Source organism: Prionailurus bengalensis, chromosome A2 (assembly GCF_016509475.1).
Source record: "Prionailurus bengalensis isolate Pbe53 chromosome A2, Fcat_Pben_1.1_paternal_pri, whole genome shotgun sequence".
Lineage (NCBI taxonomy): Eukaryota > Metazoa > Chordata > Mammalia > Carnivora > Felidae > Prionailurus > Prionailurus bengalensis.
In genome coordinates, this window is record NC_057348.1 from 15,033,703 (window position 1) to 15,058,327 (window position 24,625).

Consider the following 24,625-nt stretch of genomic DNA (forward strand, 5'->3'; position numbering starts at 1 on the left):
GAGCCGCAAGCACTGGGAGCCAATCCTCTCTCTGGTACTCACCAGCCGTGCGACCTCGGTGCGACCCTCCCGCCCCAAACACACACCAGTCCGAAAAAGGGACCAAATGACACGTTTGTATTTCTGTAATTTATCATTGAAAGTTCCCCTGTAATGAGAAAATGCAGTTTTCAGCTAGATGTCTTCTTGTTGAGAAGACTCAAAACAATGAAGAAATCTGAAAACCAAAGGGAAACATCACCACAGAGGAGATGGGAAGATGGCTCTGGGGGCCGGATTCTACAATTGTCACAACCTCTAGAAGGTTGTTGTGTGGTGTTTGTTTGTTTTGTTTTGCTTTGTTTTTGTTTTTTCCCCAAGTAGGCTTCATGCTCAGCGCGGCTTCCAACTTGGGGCTCGAACTCACGACCCCGAGATCAAGACCTGAGATCGAGAGCAGACATTCAACCCACCAAACCACCCAGGAGCCCCTAGAAGTTTTTTCCTTTTTTTTTTTTTTTAAGTTAATTTATTTTTGAGAGAGAGCACAAGCTGGGGAAGGGCAGAGAGAGAGGGGGGACAGAGGATCCAAAGCAGGCTCCGCAATGTGGGGCTTGAACTCATGAACCTCGAGATCGTGACCTGAACGGAAGTCAGACGCTCAACCGGCTGAGCCACCCAGGCGCCCGAAGTTTTGTTTTAAAGAGAAGCCTTCATTCAAGGACAACCCCTTTGCTAAAATTTAAGTGAACGGGGCCCACCTCTTAAGTGTGTCAAGTATTAGACACTCACAGAATGATTTTCTAAAGCTTTGTCTCCTGTGCCCTTAATTAATAAAGCCGTGAGGTAGGAAGAGGAGGAACCCCCTCAATTGTACAGATCTGGAAACGGGCGGAGACAGTCAAGGGCGCTTGACTGTCAGGGCAGGGCGCTTCATCAGCTGTGGGAGAGTCAAGTCTTAGGACAGGTGTCCTGAGCCCAAACCAAACGCCCTTTCCCATCTAGTGAGCTCACGGAGATGGGGAGGGAGAGTCACAGTGGCCGTTCCCTGCCCAGAGCAGGGGACGTCCAGAAGTCTTGTTGCTGACGGCACCCACTCCGGAAGCAGGCGGCGGGGTGGGGTGGGGGGTGCTACTCCAGAGCAGGTGAGAGGTGGGGGAGGGGAGGAAGCGAGCCCAGGTCGGGAGGAGGGGGTCGGGGCGCACGCGTACCTGCAGTGGTGGGCTCGGTCGGGCTTAATGCTGCAGCATTTGGGACACTTGTACACCACCTGCCCGGGCTTCAGCTGTAAACTCTCGATGAATTCTTTAGTGGCGTTTCCTTTGGGCACCGCGCCCTGTGAGAAAGAGGAAAGGGGTCAGGGCTGGGCCAGGGATTCCGTCAGTTCTGACGCCCCGTGGTGGAGATGGTCACCTGGAAGCAGCAGCTAAACACACACACACACACACACACACACACACACACACACACGGACAGGACAGTCTCATCCCAACAACACGTGGACTCTGTTCAGAATCACGCCAACACCGATGGATACTTATGGACCATGAGTTTTCCTGTGGAAAAAGTAAATGATTTTCCCCAGTAGACAGTTAGGCTGTTCCTAATGATCTTTCTGCTTTCATCTCAGTGATGTGGTTTTCACTGAATCCGTTCTTTCCTACGGAAATACTACAGTTAGGATTTGACTCGCCCATTCCCGTTTGGTCTACGTTAAAATTTCCCAGTAACACCTTGGGCCCTTGCGAAGTTTTACTAACGGGCGTCACACCCCACAGCTCAGTTTTTCCAGATCAAAGTCTGCAGCTCTGAATGTCACTGGCTACTGTTTAAACTAGAATCGTTTTATTTTATTCTCTTACCAATACTATTGTTAGGAAGCACTGGTAATCTACATTTGGTTCTTGTGAATCCAAAAGCAACTGTGAACCATGGCCTTCGGATCTCTGACTTGCTTTCTGACCCGACGTGCCCTCCCAGTTTGCCATCCCATCCTTTCGTACGCTCGTGAGTGCTCTGCATTTTGTTCTAGCTGTGAACAACTCCGGTGGAGCCAACAGCAGACCCAAAGTGCCACCAGCGTCTACTGGGGCCCGTGTGCCTGTCCAAGCAGAAGGAAAGCGGGCGGTGTCCAGGCCTACGCAGGGTCTCAATGACCAGTCTTCGCCAGGGGCCTACTTGGTGCTCAGCCCGTGCTCCAGTGCTCACTGCTATGGATTCAGGTATCAAACAAGGTCTCTGTCCCAGTAGGCCCTTGGTCTCTTGGAGGCTAATGATGCTAGAAGACAGTTGTGTTGAGAGAGCACAGAGGAATAGGTACCAACTAGCCAGGGAACCAGAGAGGTTTCAAGAGATGAGGTTTTTTTTGTTTGTTTGTTTTTTTTAAGTTTATTTATTTTTGAGAGAGAGAGAGAGAGAGAGAGAGAGAGAGAACACGAGTGGGGGAGGGGCCGAGAGAGAGGCAGACACAGAATCCGAAGCAGGCTTCAGGCTCTGAGCTGTCAGCACAGAACCTGATGCAGGGCTCGAACCCACGAACTGCGAAATCATGACCTGAGCCGAAGTTGGATGCTTAACTGACTGTGCCACCCGGCCGCCTCTCAAGAGGTGAGGCTTAAGGGTGGTCCTAAGACATGTCAGGTAGTCCTGAGGGAGGAGAGGGATTCTGGTCAGAGGAGGGGCATAGGTAAAGACAAAAAGGTGAGAGTGAGTCCGGCCCGTCTGGGGGCTGGTGAGAAAATCGGCACAGTGGAATCCAGGGTAGGCAGAGGGGAGGCTGGACGGACGGGCAGGGGGCCAGCTTGAGAGAGAGTGCTCAGCACAGGGCACAACAAGGGACCGAATGTGTCTCTCAAATTCCTAACCCTCAGTGTGTGCTATTGGGAGGTGGGGCCTCGGGGAGGTGGTCAGGTCACTAGGGTGGAGCCCTTGCGCCTGGGCCTTAGCGCCCTTATAGTGACTGCTGAGAGCTCCCTCACCGCTTCTGCCATGTGAGGACACAGTGAGAAGATGGCCGTCTGCGAACCAGGAAGTGGGCCCTCCCCCAGAGGCTGAATCTGCCAGCACCGTGATCTTGGACTTCCCAGCCTATAGAGCTGCGAGAACTATAACTTTCTCTTGTTTGTAAGCCAGCCCGTCTCTGGTAGTTTGTTACAACAGCCCAAGCGGACCGAGGCAGGTAGCCTGTGTTCTTGGCCGGGTGTTGGACGCAACACTGTGCCTGTAACAACCTCCGGATGCCTCGACTCTAATGCGGGGTTACCACACAAAACTGTCAGGGTGCGTGGACACCCGCATTTTTACAAAGCGCTCAGCAGGGCTGAGAATTACTATGCTAGACCAGGAGCTCCATGACGGGTCTACCTCATTCAGCACCAGAGCCTCTAGCCTGGAAAAGGTCTATCAGTTTTAGCACGGGGTGAAAGGAGCAATGAAAGCAAGCAGGACAAGAAAGAAGGGGGCTCAGGGTGCCAGCCTGGGGGGCTCCAGCAGCGTGGCCCAGCTCCCTATCAAGAACCGGGCCTGACACTGGGTCGAGTCATGGCTCTGGGATGGGACTGCTCCACACCCCCCACCTAAGGTCTAGGTGACAGGAGGCCGTGCTCATCAGTGGGCGCCCACGGGACACCACCATCAGGGAAGTTGACGCCACATCTGACCACAGAACTGGGGGCCACGCCCAAGTCCCGAAGGGGCCCGGGTGAGGGGCAGTGCGGTCGGCTAGGGTGGGTAGGTGGGGATTTCAGGGCTGACGGACTGTAACAGGCCAAGCGAGGGGTTCCCGGGTTAGAGGGGAGGAAGACGGGGTGTCAGCACCTTTCCCACGAAGGAGAAATCCTGGGATAGGAAGAGCCACTGAAGAAGCAGTACAGACCAGGGAGCTGGAGTTTTGTCTTTTGCTACAAAAATGACTCACGGGGACAAAGACCCTAGCTATGGAAACTACAAAGACAAATCAAGTACCGACCCTCTCCCGAAAGTCTACGCCACACTGAGCATTGTGGGAAAGTACACGGAAGTGATGGGGGCCTGGGTCCCAAACAGCTGCTGGGGCGGATGCCCAGATGCCCAGACACAGCAAGGAGGCTGAGCACCCGGCCAAAGCCACGGCCACTGGTGGATCAGGAGCTAGGGGAGGCGGGAAGGCCGGGAGGATCCTGGTGGACGTAGCAGGACAGGGGCACCTGGGGACGGAGGCAGTCTAAGCAGTGGCCAGAGGTGGCCTGTCCAGAGGATGACGGATAGAGCAGAAGCACCAGAGCCAGAGGGCACGCGCAGGGGTGTCTCCCAGGCAGTGGAGGAAAAAACTCAGGACCACAGTTCAATTATGGGAAGACTTGCAAGTTGTCTCAAAGAGGGCCTCGGGTGCCTCTCTGGGGTCTCCAGCCAGCATGCACCCCATTCCTCATATGGCTCTTTGCTGGCGCCCCCCCCGCCCAACTTTCCCCTGCTGACCATTTCGTCACGCTCTTTCTCTGCTCTCCTGTCTCGTTAAGGACCCACTTACACTGGAGATGGGCAGCATGTGGCCGACATGTCACTAGGAACGGTGCTGTGCTTCCCTACTGGTCTGCCTGAGGCCGATGGGGCAACAGACAAATACGAGCCCAGAAAAGCCAAAGGCATGCTCATCCACATGAATGCTCTTCTCATTGGTGGAGGCTCAGGACTTTGAGTGGGACAGAGATGAGGTCCTGAGAAGAAACTTCTAGAAATGTGGATCCTGATACACAGGCACTATGGGCACCAAGATGCTGAAAACTACATGTGATTCAGAGTAACAGTCACCTCCGTGGTGGTGGGGAGGCTGGGAGAGGAAAAGTGGGGGTGTGGGGGGAAACAAAGACGTTAAACCGCCTTTGTAATGTTTTATGTATGAGGCTGGGGGCGTGGAGATATCATATTATCATATCATGGTATTATCCTTCATGCCCTTTCAACTGTGTCATATGTTTCATTACAATTTTTTTTTAAAAAGTAGGAAAAAACCCCACCTAGTCTGCAAAACGCCGTCAGATGCCAGAAAAGCCTATGATAGAAATTTTAAAAGCAGGGGCGCTGGGTGGCTCAGTCGGTTGGGCGTCCGACTTTGGCTCAGGTCATGATCTCACGGTTCGTGAGTTTGAGGCCCATGTCAGGCCCTATGCTGACAGCTCAGAGCCTGGAGCCTACTTCAGATTCTCTGTCTCCCCCTCTCCCTGCCCCTTCCCCACTGGGTTCTGTCTCTCTCTCTCAAAAATGAATAAAAACATTAAAAAAAAAAAGAAACTGTAAAAGCAAACAAACTTTGATAGGTGAGGACTCTGTGATATGTATGATGCCATTTAGGACGTCCTTCTTGACATTAAATCTGCTATAAAAGTATACAGCTATCAGCATGGAGAACATCTATGACAGATGGCTAAAGGCACACATAGACTTCCAAAGAGTATATGGCATATAAGACATTCCGGAACAGATCTGATACCCAGTTGACACTTGAATAATGCAGGGCTGAGGGGTCCGTGCAGCCAAAAATCCACATATGGCTTTTGACTCACCTGAAACTTAACTGCTAATAGCCTCCTGTTGACCAGAATACCAAAAACGTGAGTAGTCAACTCACACATATATTGTACATTATTTGTATCCTACACTATATAGTAGGATATATATACTACTATATATAGTAATATACTATACTACTATATTCTAGTAGTATGTAGTACTATATAGTACTATATATAAATAAAGCTAGAGGAAAGAAAATGTTAAGAAAATCATAAGTAAGAGAAAACACATTTCCAGTACTGGAATGTTCTTATCAAAAAAATTCGTGTATAAGTGGACCCGTGCAGTTCATACCACATTGTTCAAGGGTCAGCTGTATATATATATATATATATATATATATATATATATATATACAGCTATATATATATATATAGACAAAGACATGTGCCAAATTATTAATGGATATCTCACATAGTCAGATCACAGGTTATTTGCATTTTCTTGACCATATTTCTTAAATGTTCTAATATGAACATGTGGCTTTTGCAATTAGGAAGAAACTCATTAAAAATACAGGCAAGGGGCGCCTGGGTGGCTCAGTCGGGTAAGCGTCCAACTTCGGCTCAGGTACAATCTCATGGTTAGCGAGTTTGAGCCCCAAGTCGGGTTCTCTGATCTCAGCACAGAGCCTGCTTCGGATCATCTGTCTCCCTCTCTCTCTGCCCCTCCCCTGCTCTCTTTCTGTCTCTCTCTCTCAAAAATAAACACTAATTTTTTTTTAAATACAAGCATAAAAATATACCTCAGGAAGGAACTACCCAAAGTAGGAATATGCCCAACTTAACTGAATTTTATATTCAAAACGCTATGACCATCTCATCTTGAGCTATCTGAGGCCCTGCCCTGAGGCACTAGGGTCTGGAAGTCTTTACAAGGGCAAAGCTGGACCCCGACCACCCATATGACTGGACTTTGAAAGAGGATCCAGAAGGAGGGTGCCTGGGTAGCTTCAGTCAGTTAAAGCGTCCGACTCTTGGTTTTGGCTCAGGTCACGATCTTGCGGCTTTGTGGGTTCAAACCCCTGCGTCAGGCTCTGTACCGACAGCTTGGAGCCTGCTTGAGATTCTCTCTCTCTCCCCACCTCTCTCTGCCCCTCTCCCACTTATGCTGTCTCTCTCTCTCTCTCTCTCAAAATAAATAAATAAACAAACTTAAAAAAATGTTCTTAACCCTTTGAAAAAATAAAAAAATAAAAGGGGATTGGGAAGGGCTCTGGCCCAGGCAGAGAGGGCCCCACAAAAGCCCAGAAGGCCACATTAATACTCTTTAATGCAAAAGGTCATTGAGTCTGGGCAACCGTGTGAACTTGTATGAATCCTGAAGGCACAAAACCACAACTGGATGTCACTCCTCATGCACAAAGGAAAAGCCCTAAGGAACACCGTCTGCCCAAGGAGATAAATCAATGGGGCAGAGTTTTCCTAAATGAGGGCTCAGGTCACTATTTTCCCCCCACTTCCAGTTTTTAAGGTCCCAGAATTTGCTGTAAACCTCAGGAGGCCCCACGTAAAGGCCTACAAGAGGAAAACCCTAAACTGCAAAGGGCAATCGGAACTCTCTTCCGGTATTCTCATTATTGCCTGCTATTCCAGACCAGGGCACATCATGTAACAGCACGGCCTTTTTATTTTTTTTAATTTTTATTTATTTATTTTAACGTTTATTAATTTTTGAGAGAGAGAGACAGAGACAGAGAGACAGAGAGCGAGTAGGGGAGGGGCAGAGAGACAGGGGGACACAGAATCCGAAGCCGGCTCCGGGCTCCCAGCCGTCAGCACAGAGCCCGACGCGGGGCTCGAACTCACGAACTGTGAGATCATGACCTGAGCTCACAGTCAGATGCTCAACTGCCACCCACGTGCCCCACAGTTCAGCTTTTTTTAAAAGCCTGTCCCCTCCAGCAGGACTCTATTTACATAAATCCCCTAGAAGGCTCATTCCCTTCCAGGCAAGACCCCATCTGCCCAGCAAGTCCATCCTTCAGACCCAGAGGCCAGCTGGGCCAGTCCCTGAGACAGAGGATCCTGTGACACAGGTGCTTTCCTGCCTTTGCCTCCAACGTCTTTTCCTTTCTTCCCTTCCCTTCCCTTCCCTTCCCTTCCCTTCCCTTCCCTTCCCTTCCCTTCCCCTTTCCTCCCTCCCTCCGTCCCTCCCTCCCTTCCTTCTTTCTTTCCTTCCTTCCTTCCTTCCTTCCTTCCTTCCTTCCTTCCTTCCTTCCCTTTCCTTTCCCTTCCTTCCTTCCTTCCTTCCTTCCTTCCTTCCTTCCTTCCTTCCTTAATATTCTCTCCTGTGCTTATCTCCACAGACTTCAGAACTTCCTGTGATTAGTTCATGGTAAGGAATTTCGTTCTGTACCATTCTGGACAGACGGCAGGGAGTCGGTAGGCCTGCCGAGACATTTCTGCCAATGTTGTGACGCCTGCGTTACTGAGAACCGCCCCCCCCCCCCCCCCCCCCCCCGTCCTTACGCATCTCACAGGGCTGTCTTGAGGCTCCCAGGCTTCTGCAGCCTGGCAGACCACAATGTACCGATTTCCCCCCCTCATTTCCACAGTAATACTTCTTCATGATTAAAAAAAAATAGACGAGAAAATTAAAAGGGAAAAACCCACCCTTTGATTGTATCGCCCGGAGATCTGTATAATCAACATTTGGGAGCATATCCTTCCAGTCTTTTCTCCGTGCACACAGCAAGTTAAGACACTAAAGAATTTATAGGCCCATGATACTCAGACGTTCCTCAAATGTATGTTTGGTCCCGTAGTGGAATCCGTTTAAATCTGGGGCAGGGAGGTGTGATATGATTCTGTCAATCATTCCCCTCAGGGGCTAGCCCAAACTTCCAGTACCTTCCTCAACCCCCACCTACTTCCTTTTCTATTTCAGAGAAAACTGAGGCAGCTGGGATAAACCACCAGCTTGGAGGGTGAGGGTCCCGGCTAATCCTGGCCCTCAGGGGCCCCAGACCTTTAGCTCAAAGCTTCTCCCTCATGTTGTGCGCACACTCCGGGCCCTCCCACCCCTCACAGCTAAGCTTGTCGAGGTCGTGTGCACTTCTGTCTCTACTATCTCTCCCTGACTCTGGTTCACTGCTCTCCGGTGCCTGTCGTCTTCACACCAGGAACACCTGTCACCAGGTCACTGAGCAACTCCCTGTGGCCAAACCCAAAGGTCGGTTCTAGGCCCTCAACTCCCTTGGATCTCCTGTGACCACCAGTCCCTCCTTCTGTCACTCTCTCCTGAGGCTGCTCTGCTCCCTCTGGGTGTCCCCCTGCCTCTTGCTCTCCCTTGGGCTGTTACCCGTGCTGGACCCTGGTGTTCCTCAGGGATCCCCCACCAGCCCCGTCCCCTGCTGACAGTCCTCCCCCATCACACCCAGTGGTGATGCCCAATCGTGGGCTCCAACTCAGGCCTCTTTTCGAGCTGCAACATCTCCACCTGGCTGTTCAAGAGACATTAAAACCGAGGAAAACCAACCCCCCAGATTCAACATGCTACAACTGAATCCATTCCTTTCGCTCCAAACCGCCCCTCCCATTCTCACTTCCCTGGCCCGTGGCGCCTCTATCTACCCTCGCTTACCCCTCACCCCTCCTACTCCACCAGGTTACTCCTGTCCCAAACCGTGCCTCGAATCCCATATCCTCCCCTCCAAGCCGCTGTCACGGCCTTTGTTCCGGCCCATCCTCACGCGCCCCAGATGTTAGAGCCACCTCCCACCCCGGCCTGTTCTCCTATTTCCCAGAGTAAACTTTCTAAAATGGGAATCTGATCCTACTATTCTCCCTGCCTGGACACCTTCACAGGCTTCGCAGAGCCTTCCCCCGGCCCAGGGTCCGAACTCCCGGTCAGGGCTCGAGCAGGGCCACCACAACGCAGCCTCAGACCACTGACCCAGGGTCTCCCCCTGTCCCTGCCCCAGCAGTCCCCCGGCTGTGGACCACCTGCGGCTTCCCAAAGGCACCATGCTCTCCGAGACCTTCACCTTGTACCCCCCAGGGACTCACATCAGCACCTCTGCCCAGCCTGTTCGCCTCTTGTACCGGAACCAAAACCCACTCAGGGATCACCTCCTCCGCCTTCCTCCTCGTGGCCCCAGGCCACACCCAAGAGAGAAGCCATCACTTGGCTTTTGTGCTGTTCCAGCCTGTATTTATTGGTCTCAACACGGATCGTTTAAGTACACACTGATCTCTCCTCCACAGCTATAAATTCCTGGAGGATAGAGACAATGTCTTTCAACTTGCAGCCCCAGTGAATTGCCCAGGGCCTGCCACGGAGCGTGTATTCAACAAACCAAGCTGAATGATAATGATGATACAACAGACATTTATGGAGTGCTCTATGCCAGACACCGTTCCACGTGCCTTACTGTATTTTGTCAGTTAATTCCGCCAATAAACCTGTGAGGCAGAGACTGTTATTACCCATTTTACAGATGAGATAACTAAAGCAAAGAAATGAAGCAACTTCCCAAGGTCACATGGCTAACAGATGGCAGAACCAGGATTCAGACCCAGGCAATCCAAGTCTAGAGCCCTCACCTCCATCAGAAGACAACGTATGTATTTATCGGACATTGCTGTTAAGAGCCCTGAAGAGGCTTTTTCAAACTGCCCTCAAGCCAAAATATTATTCTGCCAACAACTGTATCAGCATGTTACCATTAAGACTGAAACAGGCCTGTATCAGGGCACCTGGGTGGCTCAGGTGGTTAAGCGTCAAACTCTTTGATTTATGCTCAGGTCATGATCTCACGGTTCGTGAGATCGAGCCCTGCATCAGGCTCTACACTGACAGCAAGGAACCTGCTTGGGATTCTCCCTCTCTCTCTCTGTCTCTCTGCCCTCCCCCTGTGCACGTGCACGTGTGTGCATATGTTTTCTCTCTCAAAAACTGAAGCAGGCCCGTTTCGGTAAGTATCTAGGACAACATGATGGCGTAAAAAGGACACGATGAAAAGTAATAGAGGGGTGACTGGGGGGCTTCGTCAGTTAAGTGGCCGCCTCTTGATTTCAGCTCAGGTCATGATCTTGCGGTTCATGAGATCAAGCACCGAGGTGGGCTCTGTGTCGAGAGCATGGAGCCTGCTTGGAATTCTCTCTCTCTCTCTCTCTCTCTCTGCCCCTCCCCATTTGTGCTCTCTCTTTCAAAATAAATAAATAAACATTAAAAAAAAAAAAAAAGCAACAGAGAAACTTCCATAGAAATACCAACAAATCTAAGGCCTCAATATCCTCATGTATTTGAAGCAACAAGGATGAAACTTGCCTAAAGTGTTACAGGGGCCCTGGGAGGGAGATGTGAGCACACCTGCTGTCCAGGCAGAAACTCTCTCTCCTTCAGCTCTGCCAGGAACATGGTGACCAGCCTCAGGCCTGTGTCACAGGCCACCTGTCTCCTTCACAGAAAGGTGGAGGTAGGTAATCCCTAAATGGGTCACTCGCTTCTCTCTTCTGAGTTGCTCCGTGACAGCTACGAGATGTTGCCTGGCATGAGGGAGGATGTAGCAGCCGGCTCGAATTACCCCCTGATCTGGCAAGTCCCCTGACCTGGGGAATGGGTCACTACTTCCACCCTCACCCGGCATGCTGGGGGGAGGGCCCAGTGCTATTCCTCCTCTGTTTCTGCGGGCCTGCCACCACGCCGTCTTGCCGCTGGTCCAAGTAAATACATCAAACCTCGGATGGCCAGTAACTTTTTCAGCGAGCGTTCCGCAAGATGAGCAGACATTTTTAGTAAGTTTTAACTTGATAAATGAGCGATGTCTTGCAATGTGAGCGGCATGTGATGCAGAACGTCGCGTGATCACAACTGAGCCAACAGTTCTTGAAACTCGCTTCCATATGCGAGTGCTTTGGATTACAAGCATGTTCCCGGAATGAATTATGCTAGCACACAAGGGTTTACTGTACTTGCTAACTGACTCCACACGCAACATGCGATCGATAACGTCGCCGAGAGAGGCTCCAGGAGGGAACACACGAACTGCACAATGGATCCTGATATCCATGGATGGGTTTTGGCGGCTGGAACCGAAATCAGTGGCCTGCAGTGGTCTGGGATAGTCATGCGAGGTCTGTCTACAGCAAGGTGTTCACAAGACGGGATTCAAAGGGAGGGAGAGGCAGCGGCAGACAGACTGATGAATTTTCTTTTCCTTAACAATGTAGTTAAATTGATTTATAGGCCTCCTTTGTCAAATCTCAGATTGAGATAATTAAAAAAACTTTTTTTTAGGGGCGCCTGGGTGGCTCAGTCGGTTGAGCGTCTGACTTCGGCTCAGGTCACGATCTCGCGGTCCGTGAGTTCGAGCCCTGCGTCGGGCTCTGTGCTGACGGCTCAGAGCCTGGAGCCTGCTTTGGATTCTGTGTCTCCCTCCCTCTCTGCCCCTTCCCCGCTCATGCTCTGTCTCTCTCTGTGTCAAAAATAAACATTAAAAAAAAATTAAAATCAAATAAATTTTTTTTAATGTTTGTTTATTTTTGAGGGGAGAGGGGCAGCGAGGGAAGGAGACAGGGGATCCCAAGCAGGCTCTGTGCTGATAGCGGAGAACCCAATGACGAGCGGCTTGAACTCATGAATTGCGAGATTATGACCTGACCTGAAGTCAGATGCTTAACCGACTGAGCCACCCAGGAGCCCCTCAGATTTGAGATAGTTTATAATGAGGTTAGTAAACGATTAGTTAGTAAATGACCAAAAGGGTTTACACAATTATTGCGAGATTATGAAGCGCTTAGCTTTGAGCTTCCTGGCAGCCAGGACAGAAAGAGACAAGCTACGCCTTCCAGCTTTAAGCAGCTTCCGGGAGACAGACATTGTCCCAGATCTAAATGTTAACAGGAATCCCTCGGGATTCCTGAAGAAGCTCACAGGATGAGGCACTGAAATGGATTTGCAAAGGGAAAGGAAGAAGTGATGAAATTGGGAGGGTGGGGCGGGGCGGGGAGGGAGACCGGCACCAAGATAAGAGTTTCTGAGTCCAGGCACTCAGAGCCTCTCTGGACCTCTTAAGTGTTTCAGGAACACAAAAAGCTCCTTGATGACATCACATCCTCTTAGAGCGAGCAAGGAGAGGGCACCAGATACCAAACACCGATCTGACTTGTGCTCTGCCCACACCCTGTGACCTCTAGGCCAGCGCCCCTGCCAAGTGAGGCCCCTTTGGCCTCTTTCTCTCTCCTTCCGGGCCTGTCCTTTTTACCCCATTTCCCATGGGAACCTCACCTCCAAGGCGGCCATTCACACCTTTGTGTGCCATTTCCCTCTTCCCTTTTCTGCTCAAGCTCTACATGGACCCATTTCCTACTGTGTTGGAGGAAATGATTGCTAAATGGTCCAGAAAGCTGGGGGTGGTTGCAACTGTTCAACTGCAATTGTTACGACTGCAGGAAGAATTTCAAAGCTGGAAGCGGTCTGTTAACTGTTTGCGGAAGACTGTGAGAGACTTTTTGCCTTTAATTATAACCCAGCAATACTAACAAACCCAAATGGGAAACAATGCATACGTTGTTAGATGTCGTTTATAACCTTTGCATACAGGTTCTCCTGCAGGACCGTATACAGCACGAATTCCTGAGATACAAAACATTATAATCCTGTTAGGGAACTCCTTAGACCCCTCAGTGACACCTTTCTAAAAACAGACTCCCCCTGCAGTGTTAGCAAGGAGCCCCGGGTTGATCTGTTTTCAGTGTGAGATCTAGGCTCCCAACTCGGCCCCAGGGCCTCCCTCTCTCTCTGTACACACCGGGTTTTGCATAACATGTCATGTGCTGGGAGGGGAAAGGCAGGTGAGATGGGGCATGTATTTAGGACACGTTTGAGTTGCTTCATTTTGGGGCCCAGTTTTCTTTGGGGCCACTAGCGAAACACACGAATGAGCAGCAGACTGGTGTTTGGGGAACAGTCTTTGGTTCTCATTCATTTGGGATCGGCAGCCATGAGAACCATTCGCTCCTGCATCCAAGTGCAAGGGGCTAGACCGGGGAGATCCCTGGAGAGGCCACGCAAGTCAATATGGGGTGAAAGGACACAGGCGTGAATGCCAGGGCAGAAGCCTTCCAGCTGCCCTCCTCCTGACATCCAGTTCCCTGACTCACATGCCTTCTAGACACCAACGACCTCAACCCTGCTGTCTGATCCTGACCCTCCACCTGGCTACCTACTGCTTACCTGGCATCTCTGCTTACGTGTAATACACAGTTGGCCAGAACAGCTTTGATTTCTCTCCAAAATCTGTTCTCCTAGATGTTCCCATTTACTCAATGGCACCAATAATCCCCTAGAGCTGCTCAAGCGAAGGCTCTGGACGGCACACTGTTCAGTCCCTCTCCATTCAGTCAATCAACCCTTCTGCACAGAGCTTCTCAGACCTAGCTGAACACAAGGGACACCTGGGAGCTTTAAAGCCCCCCAACACCCAGGGCTCTGCCCCAAACCAATCAGAGCAGACTCTCTGGGGGCGGGGCCCGGGCACCGGTACTTTTTCAAAGCTCCCTAAAGTAGTCCAATGTGTAGCCAGGTTTGAGAATGAGTGGCTTAAAAGATACTCCAAATCCAATAGCTTCTGCCCAGATTCACAGCTTCCATTTTGGTCTGAGCCGCTACCCCATCCTGTGTGGGCCACTGCAATCCCGGTGATCTTCCTGGGTCTCTGCCCCACCTCCATCACAAGCACAAGGCACTGTCGTTTTAAAAATCAGGTTATGCCGGGGCGCCTAGGTGGCTCAGTCGGTTAACTGTCCAACTTCGACTCAGGTCATGATCTCGTAGTTCATGGGTTTGAGCCCCGCGTTGGGCTCTGTGCTGACAGCCCGGAGCCCGCTTCGGATTCTGTGTCTCCCTCTCTCTCTCTCTGCCCCTCCCCTGCTCATACTCTGTCTCTTTCCCTGTCTTTCAAAATTAAATAAACATTAAAAAAAAAAATCAGGTTACATCATGCCTCTCTGATGGCTTCCTGCTGCATTTAGGGTAAAGACCAAAGCTTTCGTGAGGCCCTCAGGGTCCTGCCCAATCTGGCTTCTATCCACCTCTTCTGGCTCCTCTTGCCCCGACTCACCACACTTTGGTCACCCAGGTCTTAGTCCTGTTCCTCAAACACCCCAAGCACGTGCCCACCTCTGGGCCTTTGCACCTGCTCCCTCCTCTTCCCGGAAGGCTCTGCCCTCAAAGCTTCGTTTGCCTGACTCACAGCTTCATGGTCTCAGTCAGGTGGCACTGCTCTGAGGTCTTCTCAGACTCCCTTCAGGTAAAGAAGGCCCCCTGCGCCGCAGAAAAGTCACTGCCACATCACCTCGGTCACACCCTTCGATTGTCTCTAAAACACTCATCGCTGTTTGAAATTCCCTTGTTCTCATATGTCTTCACTGCCTGACCCCTGTGCCAGGACGCGAGCTTCAGGCGGGCAGGGGCGTCTGGTCTGACTTGCTCACAGCTGTGTCCATTGCTCAAAAAGGACCTTTCACAGAGGAGGCACTCAATGCACATGCCATTCATTGGATCCCATCCCGCGGTGCCCCCAGGGCTCCTCCTCACCACTGCCAGAGTGATCCCTGTAAAATGACACCTGCATCTTGCCACTTTTTTTTTTTTTTTAAATGTGCATTTATTTTTGAGAGAGAGACGGAGACACAGAATCCAAAGCAGGCTCCGGGCTCCAAGCTGTCAGCACAGAGCCCGATGCGGGGCTCAAACTCACAACCATGAGATCGTGACCTGGGCCGAAGTCCGACGCTTAACTGACTAAGCCACCCAGGCACCCTGCCACTCTTTTATTTAAAATCCTCAGGGGCTCTAGACTGCCCCTCGTCACCCAACTGCTTTGGCACTCCGCCCACACCGCCAGCCCAAACCTATCGCCCTCCTAAGTTCCCACCATCGCAAACGGCTCCTGGGGGCCTCGAGGAGCCACATGCCTGCATTCCTGTGTCTTCGTCCATGTTACTCTCTCTGCCTGGCACACCATCAGTGTCCTCCCTCCCTGCCGCCCGTCACCTCCCCCGACAGCATACGCAGCGCTCACAAGACCTGGCTTGGGTGTGCCGGGCAGCCATCGCCGCCTAGACTGGTGAACGTCCCCGCCCTTGCTCTTCCACGGCAACTGGCGCTTTCCCCCGCCACAGCCTCAGTCGCACAGGGCTGGCCTCACCCGTCTTCTCTAGACAGAGGGCGCCCCGATCGTAACCGGGCGCAGGCTTCCCCTCAATTATAAACCGTTCTCCTTAAGTCGCTTTGCTTTTCCGAGAGACCTACTTTAGTACCTGTTTTTGCCAACCGAAACAAATCTGAAGAGGGTGTTTTGCTCTTACAAAACGGCAACTGCTTCTCCGCTTTATGCGATTCTAGCTTATGAAAGGTTTCCCGGGAACTCTCTACTCTCAGATAGCAGGGGAAATCTGAACTTGGTTTCCTTCAGGCGCCGACCGTCTGGTGACCCCGCAGACGGTCCTGGCGCGAGAAGAGGTGCTATCTGGACGCAGAACTGAGCTGCGAAAGCTGCTCTCCCCGGGGGATGGGGTAACACCCACCACCGGAACCCGCACGAAACGGAGCCCTCCGAGAAGGGAACCAGCCCGGGACCCAGGGTCTCTAGTTTGCTTTCCCCCGGGGCTCACAGAAACAAAGTCTGTGCGGTGTCTTCCCTTTCCTAATTTAAACACACTCGTCCTACGCACTCAAACAATGAAGCCACAGGAGGTCTTTATCAAATCACGCGCTGTCCTTTCCCTACACAAGATAATGAACGGGAACAGAGGATTTAATGCCAGGGTACACGACATTCCATGGCCACTTGCACAGCTGGTGTATTTCGCTAAGTCCTCAGGCAGAACGCCACCGCTTTCCCCACAGATATTCACCAAGAGGCACCTGCTGCGGCCTGAAACAGGCTTGTCCAGCTTTTCAGGAAAAGGCGAGCCTCGCCCCAACAAAGTGAAGGCCATTTCCGTGCAGGTTCCTGGAATTGGATCCGGCTTTACTTTCGAGAGCACCTAGCTGCAGTCCTGTCTTCACCGGGAAGCCCCGGCCTGACCAAACTCCCCCCGGCCCCCGAGCATGCTTGCCACTCTGATGACCGGCCCCCAGTCGCCATGCTTATCGGGCTGAGCCTTTCTAACTAGAGGCTGGATTTCACCTGGACCGGAGCTCTCCCAGAGCAGCCTCCATTAACGTCTACATCAGTATACGGACAGAATCATTCGACCAAAACGGATATGCTGTGGCACAGATGGCGTCCTCCGGGGGCCCTGAGTCCACTTCCCCACCCCAGCCCTGGCCCTCCTGATCTCCACACGCCCAAGGTCCAGGGGAAGGAACATGCAGGCTGCGGCCATGCCAGGACCAGAGGAGCAGAGTGTGGGCTGGTCAAAACAAGCCCAGACATACTCACGGGGTCCGTCAGCATGGCCCGGCAGTGGGAAGCCAGGGCCAAGAAGGCCAGCAGGTTGAACACGATTCCGTTGATGACGCTGTACACATAGTCTCGGGATGGAATCAGCATGACAAAGAGGACCACAAACTCCGCGTAAAGGACCAGAAACCAGGTGACAATGGCACAGGCAATGCCACAGCCGTCGCGGATAAACCACATGGTTCCCACAGGACCGGGGTGGGGAGGTGGGACGCACTTCTCCGGCTGGAGGTATTCTGGCTTCCGCTCAATGTCTCGGAAGTGGTGGGTGGGGATAAGCATCATAAGCTATTCTGTCCATACTGGCATCTGGAAGAGAAGAAAGAACCCAGAAATTTGGTGTTGTCTTGTTATCAAGGAGACCTGACAAAATTATCTTTCCAAAGTGAGCCATGAGTGTCGATGTGCGAACTTCCTGCAGGAAAGCCGCCTAAACCTTCTGTTCATTTAAAATGTGAGTTCTTGGGGCGCCTGGGTGGCTCAGTCGGTTGAGCGTCCGACTTCGGCTCAGGTCACGATCTCGCGGTCCGTGAGTTCGAGCCCCGCGTCGGGCTCTGGGCTGATGGCTCAGAACCTGGAGCCTACTTCCGATTCTGTGTCTCCCTCTCTCTCTGCCCCTCCCCCATTCATGCTCTGTCTCTCTCTGTCTCAAAAATAAATAAATGTTAAAAAAAAAATTTTTAAATGTGAGTTCTTGGGGCGCCTGGATGGCTCAGTTGACTGAGCGTCCAACTTCGGCTCAGCTCACGATCTCGCGATTCGTGAGTTCCAGCCCCGCGTCAGGCTCTGTGCTGACGGCTCAGAACCCGGAGCCTGCTTCGGATTCTATGTCTCTCTCTCCTCTGTCCCTCCCCCACTTTCTCTCTCTCTAAAAAGTAGATAAACATTAAAAAAATAATAATAATTAAATAAATAAATAAAATGTGAGTTCTTGGGTCACCTGGCCACTAGAGCATGTGACTCCTGACCTTGGGGTTGTGAGTCTGGGCCCCACGCTGGGCACAGAGTTTCCTTTAAAAAAAAAAAAAAAAAAAAAAGTGAGTTCTCAGCTCTCTTCCTACTTCTGAGAGTTAACTTAGCCTTTGCAAAATAGGGCCACCTTGCCCAAAGCCTTCGCATGACAGATAATGAAAAGGGAGCCTTTGAAGGGCAAATGCCTCACCCAAGGTCAGCCAGACCAACAGCTACACACAGGACACCAGCTCAGAAGTGGGACTAGAACGCGGATCTCTTCATTTGTTAGGGATCTGCTGGGAAGACAGTGTCTCAACAGATTATATTCCACTTGTGACTTCAAAGGCAAGATGGGGCACAGAGTGCCAAGCACTCTGGGAAAACTCTTCAGTGTTAGCACTGCTGCCTCTACACCAAGGACAAACCCAGAGACTGATGTTGAGGCTGTCTGCGGTTAACAGGGATGAGCAGAACGAGAGTACCTGCTTCCCCAGAACCAGGCTTAAGCTGCAACCATTAAGTTGCAGTCTAACTTACGGGGGGGGGGGGGGGGGGGGGGGGTGGCGCCTGGGTGGCTTAGTCAGTTGAGCGTCTGACTTCAGCTCAGGTCATGATCTCATGGTTTGTGGGTAAAAGCCCCACATGGGGCTCTGTGCTAATAATAGCTTGGAGCCTGCTTCAGATTCTGCGTCTCCCTCTCTCTCTGCCCCTCCCCCGCTCGTTCTCTCTCTCTCTCTCTCTCTCTCTCGCTCTCAAAAATGAATAAACATTAAAAATTGGGGCGCCTGGGTGGCGCAGTCGGTTAAGCGTCCGACTTCAGCCAGGTCACGATCTCGCGGTCCGGGAGTTCGAGCCCCGCGTCGGGCTCTGGGCTGATGGCTCAGAGCCTGGAGCCTGTTTCCGATTCTGTGTCTGCCTCTCTCTCTGCCCCTCCCCCGTTCATGCTCTGTCTCTCTCTGTCCCAAAAATAAATAAACATTGAAAAAAAAAATTAAAAAAAAAAAATGAATAAACATTAAAAATTAAAAAAAAAAGACATGCTAACTTACTACTGCATTAGCTGATGGTAAAGGCAAAACCTAGATAGGGAAGGTTCTCGAAACAAACCAGGCTTTTTAATCCTAGGGCCAAAATGGTTGATTTTCCGAGAATAAGAGACTCCCTTAGCTCTGCCCTCCTCTTGGGTGACGGGGTCAAGTGGAGAATGTTGGACAATGAGTCCAACAATGTGTCCGCACCGCCTGGCTGTGGGGCTCCATGAGCCTTGGTCGCCTCACCTGCCTCCTCATCCCAGCCTCTTCATCAAAGGGCTGGTGTGAGGGCCGATGGAGCAGGAGGTGCCCGTGATGAATCCCGTGGCCTGGAATAGCCCTCACACACCACGCACGTATTGTCTCTAGGAAAGACGTCCATTCCTTCCTAAACAAGCGCTGAGCAACACGCCCCTTTTTCCTAACGGCTGCAGCTCGCGTCTCTGGAGACAGCAATGAAATAGCTAAGGATCGATAATGAAGTCTATCTGTCCACGGCACGCGCCACAAAACATAGCAAGTACAGATTTCCCTCCTCCGATTCTTTATCGTACACGTGGCGGCCTGTTGCATCACCAGATGGGTTTCTCAGTCAGACACTGTGCCGGCGGGGGGCTGACCCTGATGGCGGGGCCGCGGAGGAGCCGCCGTAGCACAGTCCGCAGCACAGCAAAGGACATCTTGGTCCTCTGAGAACGCTACTCACTTCGTAGCAGAGGAAATCGTTCAAAAGCAGCACTGGCGACGTGGGTTTTTCTGAAGACCGTGGCTCTAAAGGGCAAATGCAAACTTTCAATGGTTGTGTCGGCTTTTTCTCACCCTTTGCCTTCTGCCTCCGCTGCCTGCTTCCCCCACAGAGAAAGAGCATCTGGACTGAATACGCTACCATCATGACGAGTACGGATGTGTCTAGAAAGCTGAGAGGGGACAGCAGTAACTACTACTCAAGATGACAGACGTTCTGGAGTCAAACGTTGCACAGACTAATAATGAAAGAACAAGGCCAGGGCCTCCCCTCCCAGCACGGCGGAGAATTGGTGCCCGAAAGGCAGCTAAACGCGTAGTGTGTACTTGTCCAAAGCAACATCGACTCAACAAATACTCAAGAGGGACTATCACATGCTGGGTACCCTATGCTGGGAGCTGAGGAAAGAGAAGTCGCAACACACAGGGAATGACCGTCCCAAGTATGAGTAAGAGCAGCAGTTCCCAATAGGCCACCAACCAGAATCTTCTAACAAAGCAAGCCAGTGCTGTCCACAAGACAATGGCAATCAGTGTTGCCAGTGACAACTCAGAGGCATTAAAGATGTAAGCATACCTTCTGAAGCACCACACGGAAGGACAGCAGGAGCTCGTAGACAGGGATGTCTAGGACTCGACCTGGGCCCAGCAAATTCTAAAATTCCAAGCTCCGCTCAACCCAAAGCCAACAGGTGGAAGGCTGAAATCCCATGAAATCCCACAGCGATTCGAAAGCTGATCAAAGCTCCCCATTTTGACAATGCCCATGTTATTCTCTTGGTTTTTCCTGCTGCCGTACAGATTTGTGGGTACTCAGGCTCTAAACCAATAAAGTCGTATTGGACCACAGCCATGCCATTTGGACACATACTGTCTATGTCTGCTTTTGCCCTGCATTGGCACCCCTGAGCAGCTGTGAGGGATGCTGGCTGACTGGCAAGCCTGGAGTATTTACTCTCTAGCTCTGTGCAGAAGTTTGCTGACCTACGGTTTCAGGCCGTTGTTAGCCACCCACTGAGCAGCTCAGTGTGACACTGGTGGTCGGTCACAACTCGCCCCACCCCTCCAACGTCTGTGGCAGCATAACCTCCTGTCCTCTGCAGCCTGAGCGTCAGCTCACTTGTGTGCTCCATCAAACTCTTCAATGATCAGAAAGGCGTGTGTGTGTGTTTTAAATGTTTACCCATTTTTGGGGCGCCTGGGTGGCTCAGTCGGTCAAGCGTCCGACGTCAGCTCAGGTCACGATCTCGCGGTCCGTGAGTTTGAGCCCCGCGTCGGGCTCTGGGCTGACGGCTCAGAGCCTGGAGCCTGCTTCCGATTCTGTGTCTCCCTCTCTCTCTGCCCCTCCCCCGTTCATGCTCTGTCTCTCTCTGTCTCAAAAATAAATAAACGTTAAAAAAAAAAATTTAGAAATGAAAAATAAAAAATGCAAGTAAGATAAAGACAAAAAAAAGCTACTGATAGCTGTCCCTGTCTTAAGTACAATAACCGTCCATTTCTTTGGAGTGACTTAAGGTCATTACCCAGAGCATCAATTACTGGAGTGTGTTAGGTAATGATGTCCTCAGGGGTTACAGAGATTCACTGTGGGCTCTCGGCCTCACACCAGCTGGCCTGTTCAGACTACTATAATTTTAATTCCAACGTCTCCTTTGTATGGTTGTCTTCCTGTTCCATTGCTGGCTACTGTCATTTCTGTGTCTACAGAGACTCCCGACAAATTGTCCATTTATGATCACTGACGGGCCGAAGGCCGGAAAACAAATGGAACTAAACCACGATTAGATTTCTTTGTAACAGAAGGGTACTCCTTTTAGGTAACAGGACTTTAGGAAGGTGCTATGTTCTCCCACCAAACAGTTCCTGTGGGCTGGATGTCTTTTCATTAGCCCAGGGCCTGGCACATAGTGGCCACTTACTATGCGTGTCATTACACAAATGCTGGAGTAAAATGCCTTGAGTAAAAGGCCCACCTCTGGAGGCCCCGTGTGCCTTACTTTCAGGGGCATGGCCATATTCTAGATGGTGGAGGGTGCAGCAAGTAGGACTATGAAGTAGGTGGAGGGCCATAACTGGAATGTTCCATCCTTAAACAATGCGGGACCAGATGTGTATAGAGGAGCTCTGTTGTCCTGTTGCCCCTCGTTGGTGAGGGACAGTCTGCGATCTGGGAAAGCACTCGGCCAAGGGCACACCAGGCAGAGCTAGACACACCAAGTGTTGGGCTGAAGTTCACACTCTAACCCACACTTTAGAGTCTCAAAATACCCTGCTCAAAACCAATCAAGGGATACTGCTATAAAAAGTGCACCTGGGGGCGCCTGGGTGGCGCGGTCGGTTAAGCGTCCGACTTCAGCCAGGTCACAATCTCGCGGTCCGTGAGTTCGAGCCCCGCGTCAGGCTCTGGGCTGATGGCTCGGAGCCTGGAGCCTGTTTCCGATTCTGTGTCTCCCTCTCTCTCTGCCCCTCCCCCATTCATGCTCTGTCTCTCTCTGTCCCAAAAATAAATAAACGTTGAAAAAAAAATTAAAAAAAAATAAAGATGAGGAAACTTGGGACGCCTGGGTGGCGCAGTCGGTTAAGCGTCCGACTTCAGCCAGGTCACGATCTCGCGGTCCGTGAGTTCGAGCCCCGCGTCGGGCTCTGGGCTGATGGCTCGGAGCCAGGAGCCTGTTTCCTATTCTGTGTCTCCCTCTCTCTCTGCCCCTCCCCCGTTCATGCTCTGTCTCTCTCTGTCCCAAAAAAAAATTTAAAAAAAAAAAAAAAAGTGCACCTAACCCCCAGGCCCCTTAAGAGCAATGAAGTAGTGTGCCAGTAAGGATTTGTTCCTTCAATGAGCCAACTGAGAATCTGAGAAACACGGGGGAAAACTCACCTGGAGCAAACTGCACACCTTCCCCTTCACTCTACCTCTGAAGACAACACTCGAAAAGCCAAACACTGACCTCTTTTCCTTTTCTAGTTTGGGGAAACTCTAATCCTTGGGGGTGAGAAGTGGCTCTTTGCCCATAACCTATTCCCCACGTGAGAGTCCTTGCTTGCAAGAGTTGGGCAGAACTGTTTGCTCGGGCCTCCGGGGCGCGCACGAAGTGTTTGCTCGGGCCTCTGGGGCGCACACGCAAGGAGGCTGGTGGGGGGGGAGGCTTCAATCCTGCCTGCCAGCTCATGCCCTCGGAGGGGCAGCCTCCTCCATTCTCCCTCTCCACCCCTTTTATCTCATTCCTTCGCCCTGTTTACCCTCTTAACTCTGTCTTCAATTCAATTTGTTTCAATTCAGAAAGATATTCATGGAGCAGCCACTATATGTCAGGAACTATGCAGGGGGCTCCCACACAAGGGATGGTGAGGGCAATAATGTGTGTGTGCTGCCCTGTTCGGGCCCTGCCATTCTTCTCTCCCAGCTCCCATCTGCTAAGATCAGTCTTATTTGCTCTGTTCTATTAACCTGCAGGTCCCATTTCGTTTAGCATTGGAGTCTGGTATCTCATGAGTTTATGCTCAAATCAATATTTCTTGAGTGAATAGATACAGAAACTGCACAGACCCACCCGACAATGATCCTAACACGCAGGTTTCTAATGAACAGCACAATGGAGAGGCAAACAGCACCACCCCAAAGCAAACAAAGCCCAGAAGTGAGATAAATAGGCTTTCTCGCGGCCAGGACATCTAAAGGGAGGGGCTCTGAGCAGGCCACGGAGCCAGGTGAAGTGTTCTGCCCAAAGGCAGGGGGAGTGGTGATCCAGCCTGGGGGAGCCGGATGTCCAGGGTGCTGTGCGTGAGTGTGCACACACTCAGAGTCCACCAGAGGCCAAAGAGCCCAGAGAGGCACTCAGGCAACAGGTGAGAGTTCCAGCTGGGTGGAAGGAGGTTTTCTGTTCCTCTTCCATGTTGTTTCTGAAGAAAGACTGAAAACAGTGATCATTTTGCAATTTTAATTATAGTAATTGTGTTGTGTTTTTTTGGCCAAGGGTTCTGTAGCATTAAAAAGAGTTGGCTTGTCCACACATAATTCAGGCCCGAAGTAATTATTCTTCCGTCTGGCAGAGGAGTGCGGCGAGGCCCAGAAAGGCAGAGGGACTAAGCCCTGGGGGTAAGGAAGTCCGAGGTGGATTCACAGAAGCAGAGGACTTCTGAGGCTCCCTAGAGCTAGAGATCCACGCGAGAAGGAAGATGCACTGGCCGAATGACCATCTGAGCTCTGTCGGGGGCAGTGTGGGGTAAATCTAAGGAAATCCTCTAGCCTTCCTTCTTAGACTTTCAGAAACAAAAAGCACGAAATGACTGAAATTAGTGTTAATTCCCTGAAACAAAAACAAAAACACATGCCACTGCATCTGGTCCGGAGAACTGCCTCCAGATCCATCAATAACTCACGTGCTTCATTATCCCTGACCACAAGTGTGCCCTTCCACTCACGCAGACAGGCAGACACAAACGTGGTTAGTGAAACGCAGCCCGGGGCCCTACAAGCCCCAGGGACTGGGGTGTGGCGTTGGCTTTGCGGGATGCCACTTACGACTCAGTTCCCGTGCTGCCCATCCACAGCGGAGCCACACCAAAAGGGTCTGAGAGGCTGATGCTAAGGCCAAGTTCACAGGCCCCATCTCCCCGTGGCCCATCTGCAGGTTGACCATCAGCGATGGGAAGAGTCCAGATCTAGTGCCTGGACTTAATCATCGTTTGTTGAAGGAGGAGCAAATCCTTATAAATCCATCACGTGCCCTAAGACAACTGACCCAAAGCCCAGGCTTTATGCGCCAGGATCAAAGCCATGACATCCAAGTTCTGTGATGGATGCATCGGAGTCCCCAAACTCAACTGTTCTCAATCCAACAAGGGTCCCAGGGACGGCAGATCCTCTCAGATTGCCAACTTCAGCGGCTTTCATGACATAAGATCCTATACTGAAGTCATGGATCAGCGGAGCTAGATCTAAAATCCTTAGAAG

General features: G+C 51.3%; 1 protein-coding gene across 6 annotated transcripts in view; it reads right to left on the reverse strand.

Annotated features, from left to right (window-relative positions):
* The window catches only part of ZDHHC3 (zinc finger DHHC-type palmitoyltransferase 3), a 60,196-nt gene that overhangs the window by 24,305 nt on the left and 11,266 nt on the right, over positions 1 to 24,625 (reverse strand). For all 6 annotated transcript variants that reach the window (XM_043587202.1, XM_043587200.1, XM_043587201.1 and 3 more), the window contains exons 2-3: positions 16,925 to 17,254; positions 1,191 to 1,315 (exon numbers count right to left, since the gene is read on the reverse strand). In XM_043587202.1, the coding sequence (XP_043443137.1) occupies positions 1,191 to 1,315; positions 16,925 to 17,230 (431 nt within the window). In that variant the 5' untranslated portion in view covers positions 17,231 to 17,254. The remainder of the gene's footprint in view (positions 1 to 1,190; positions 1,316 to 16,924; positions 17,255 to 24,625) is intronic.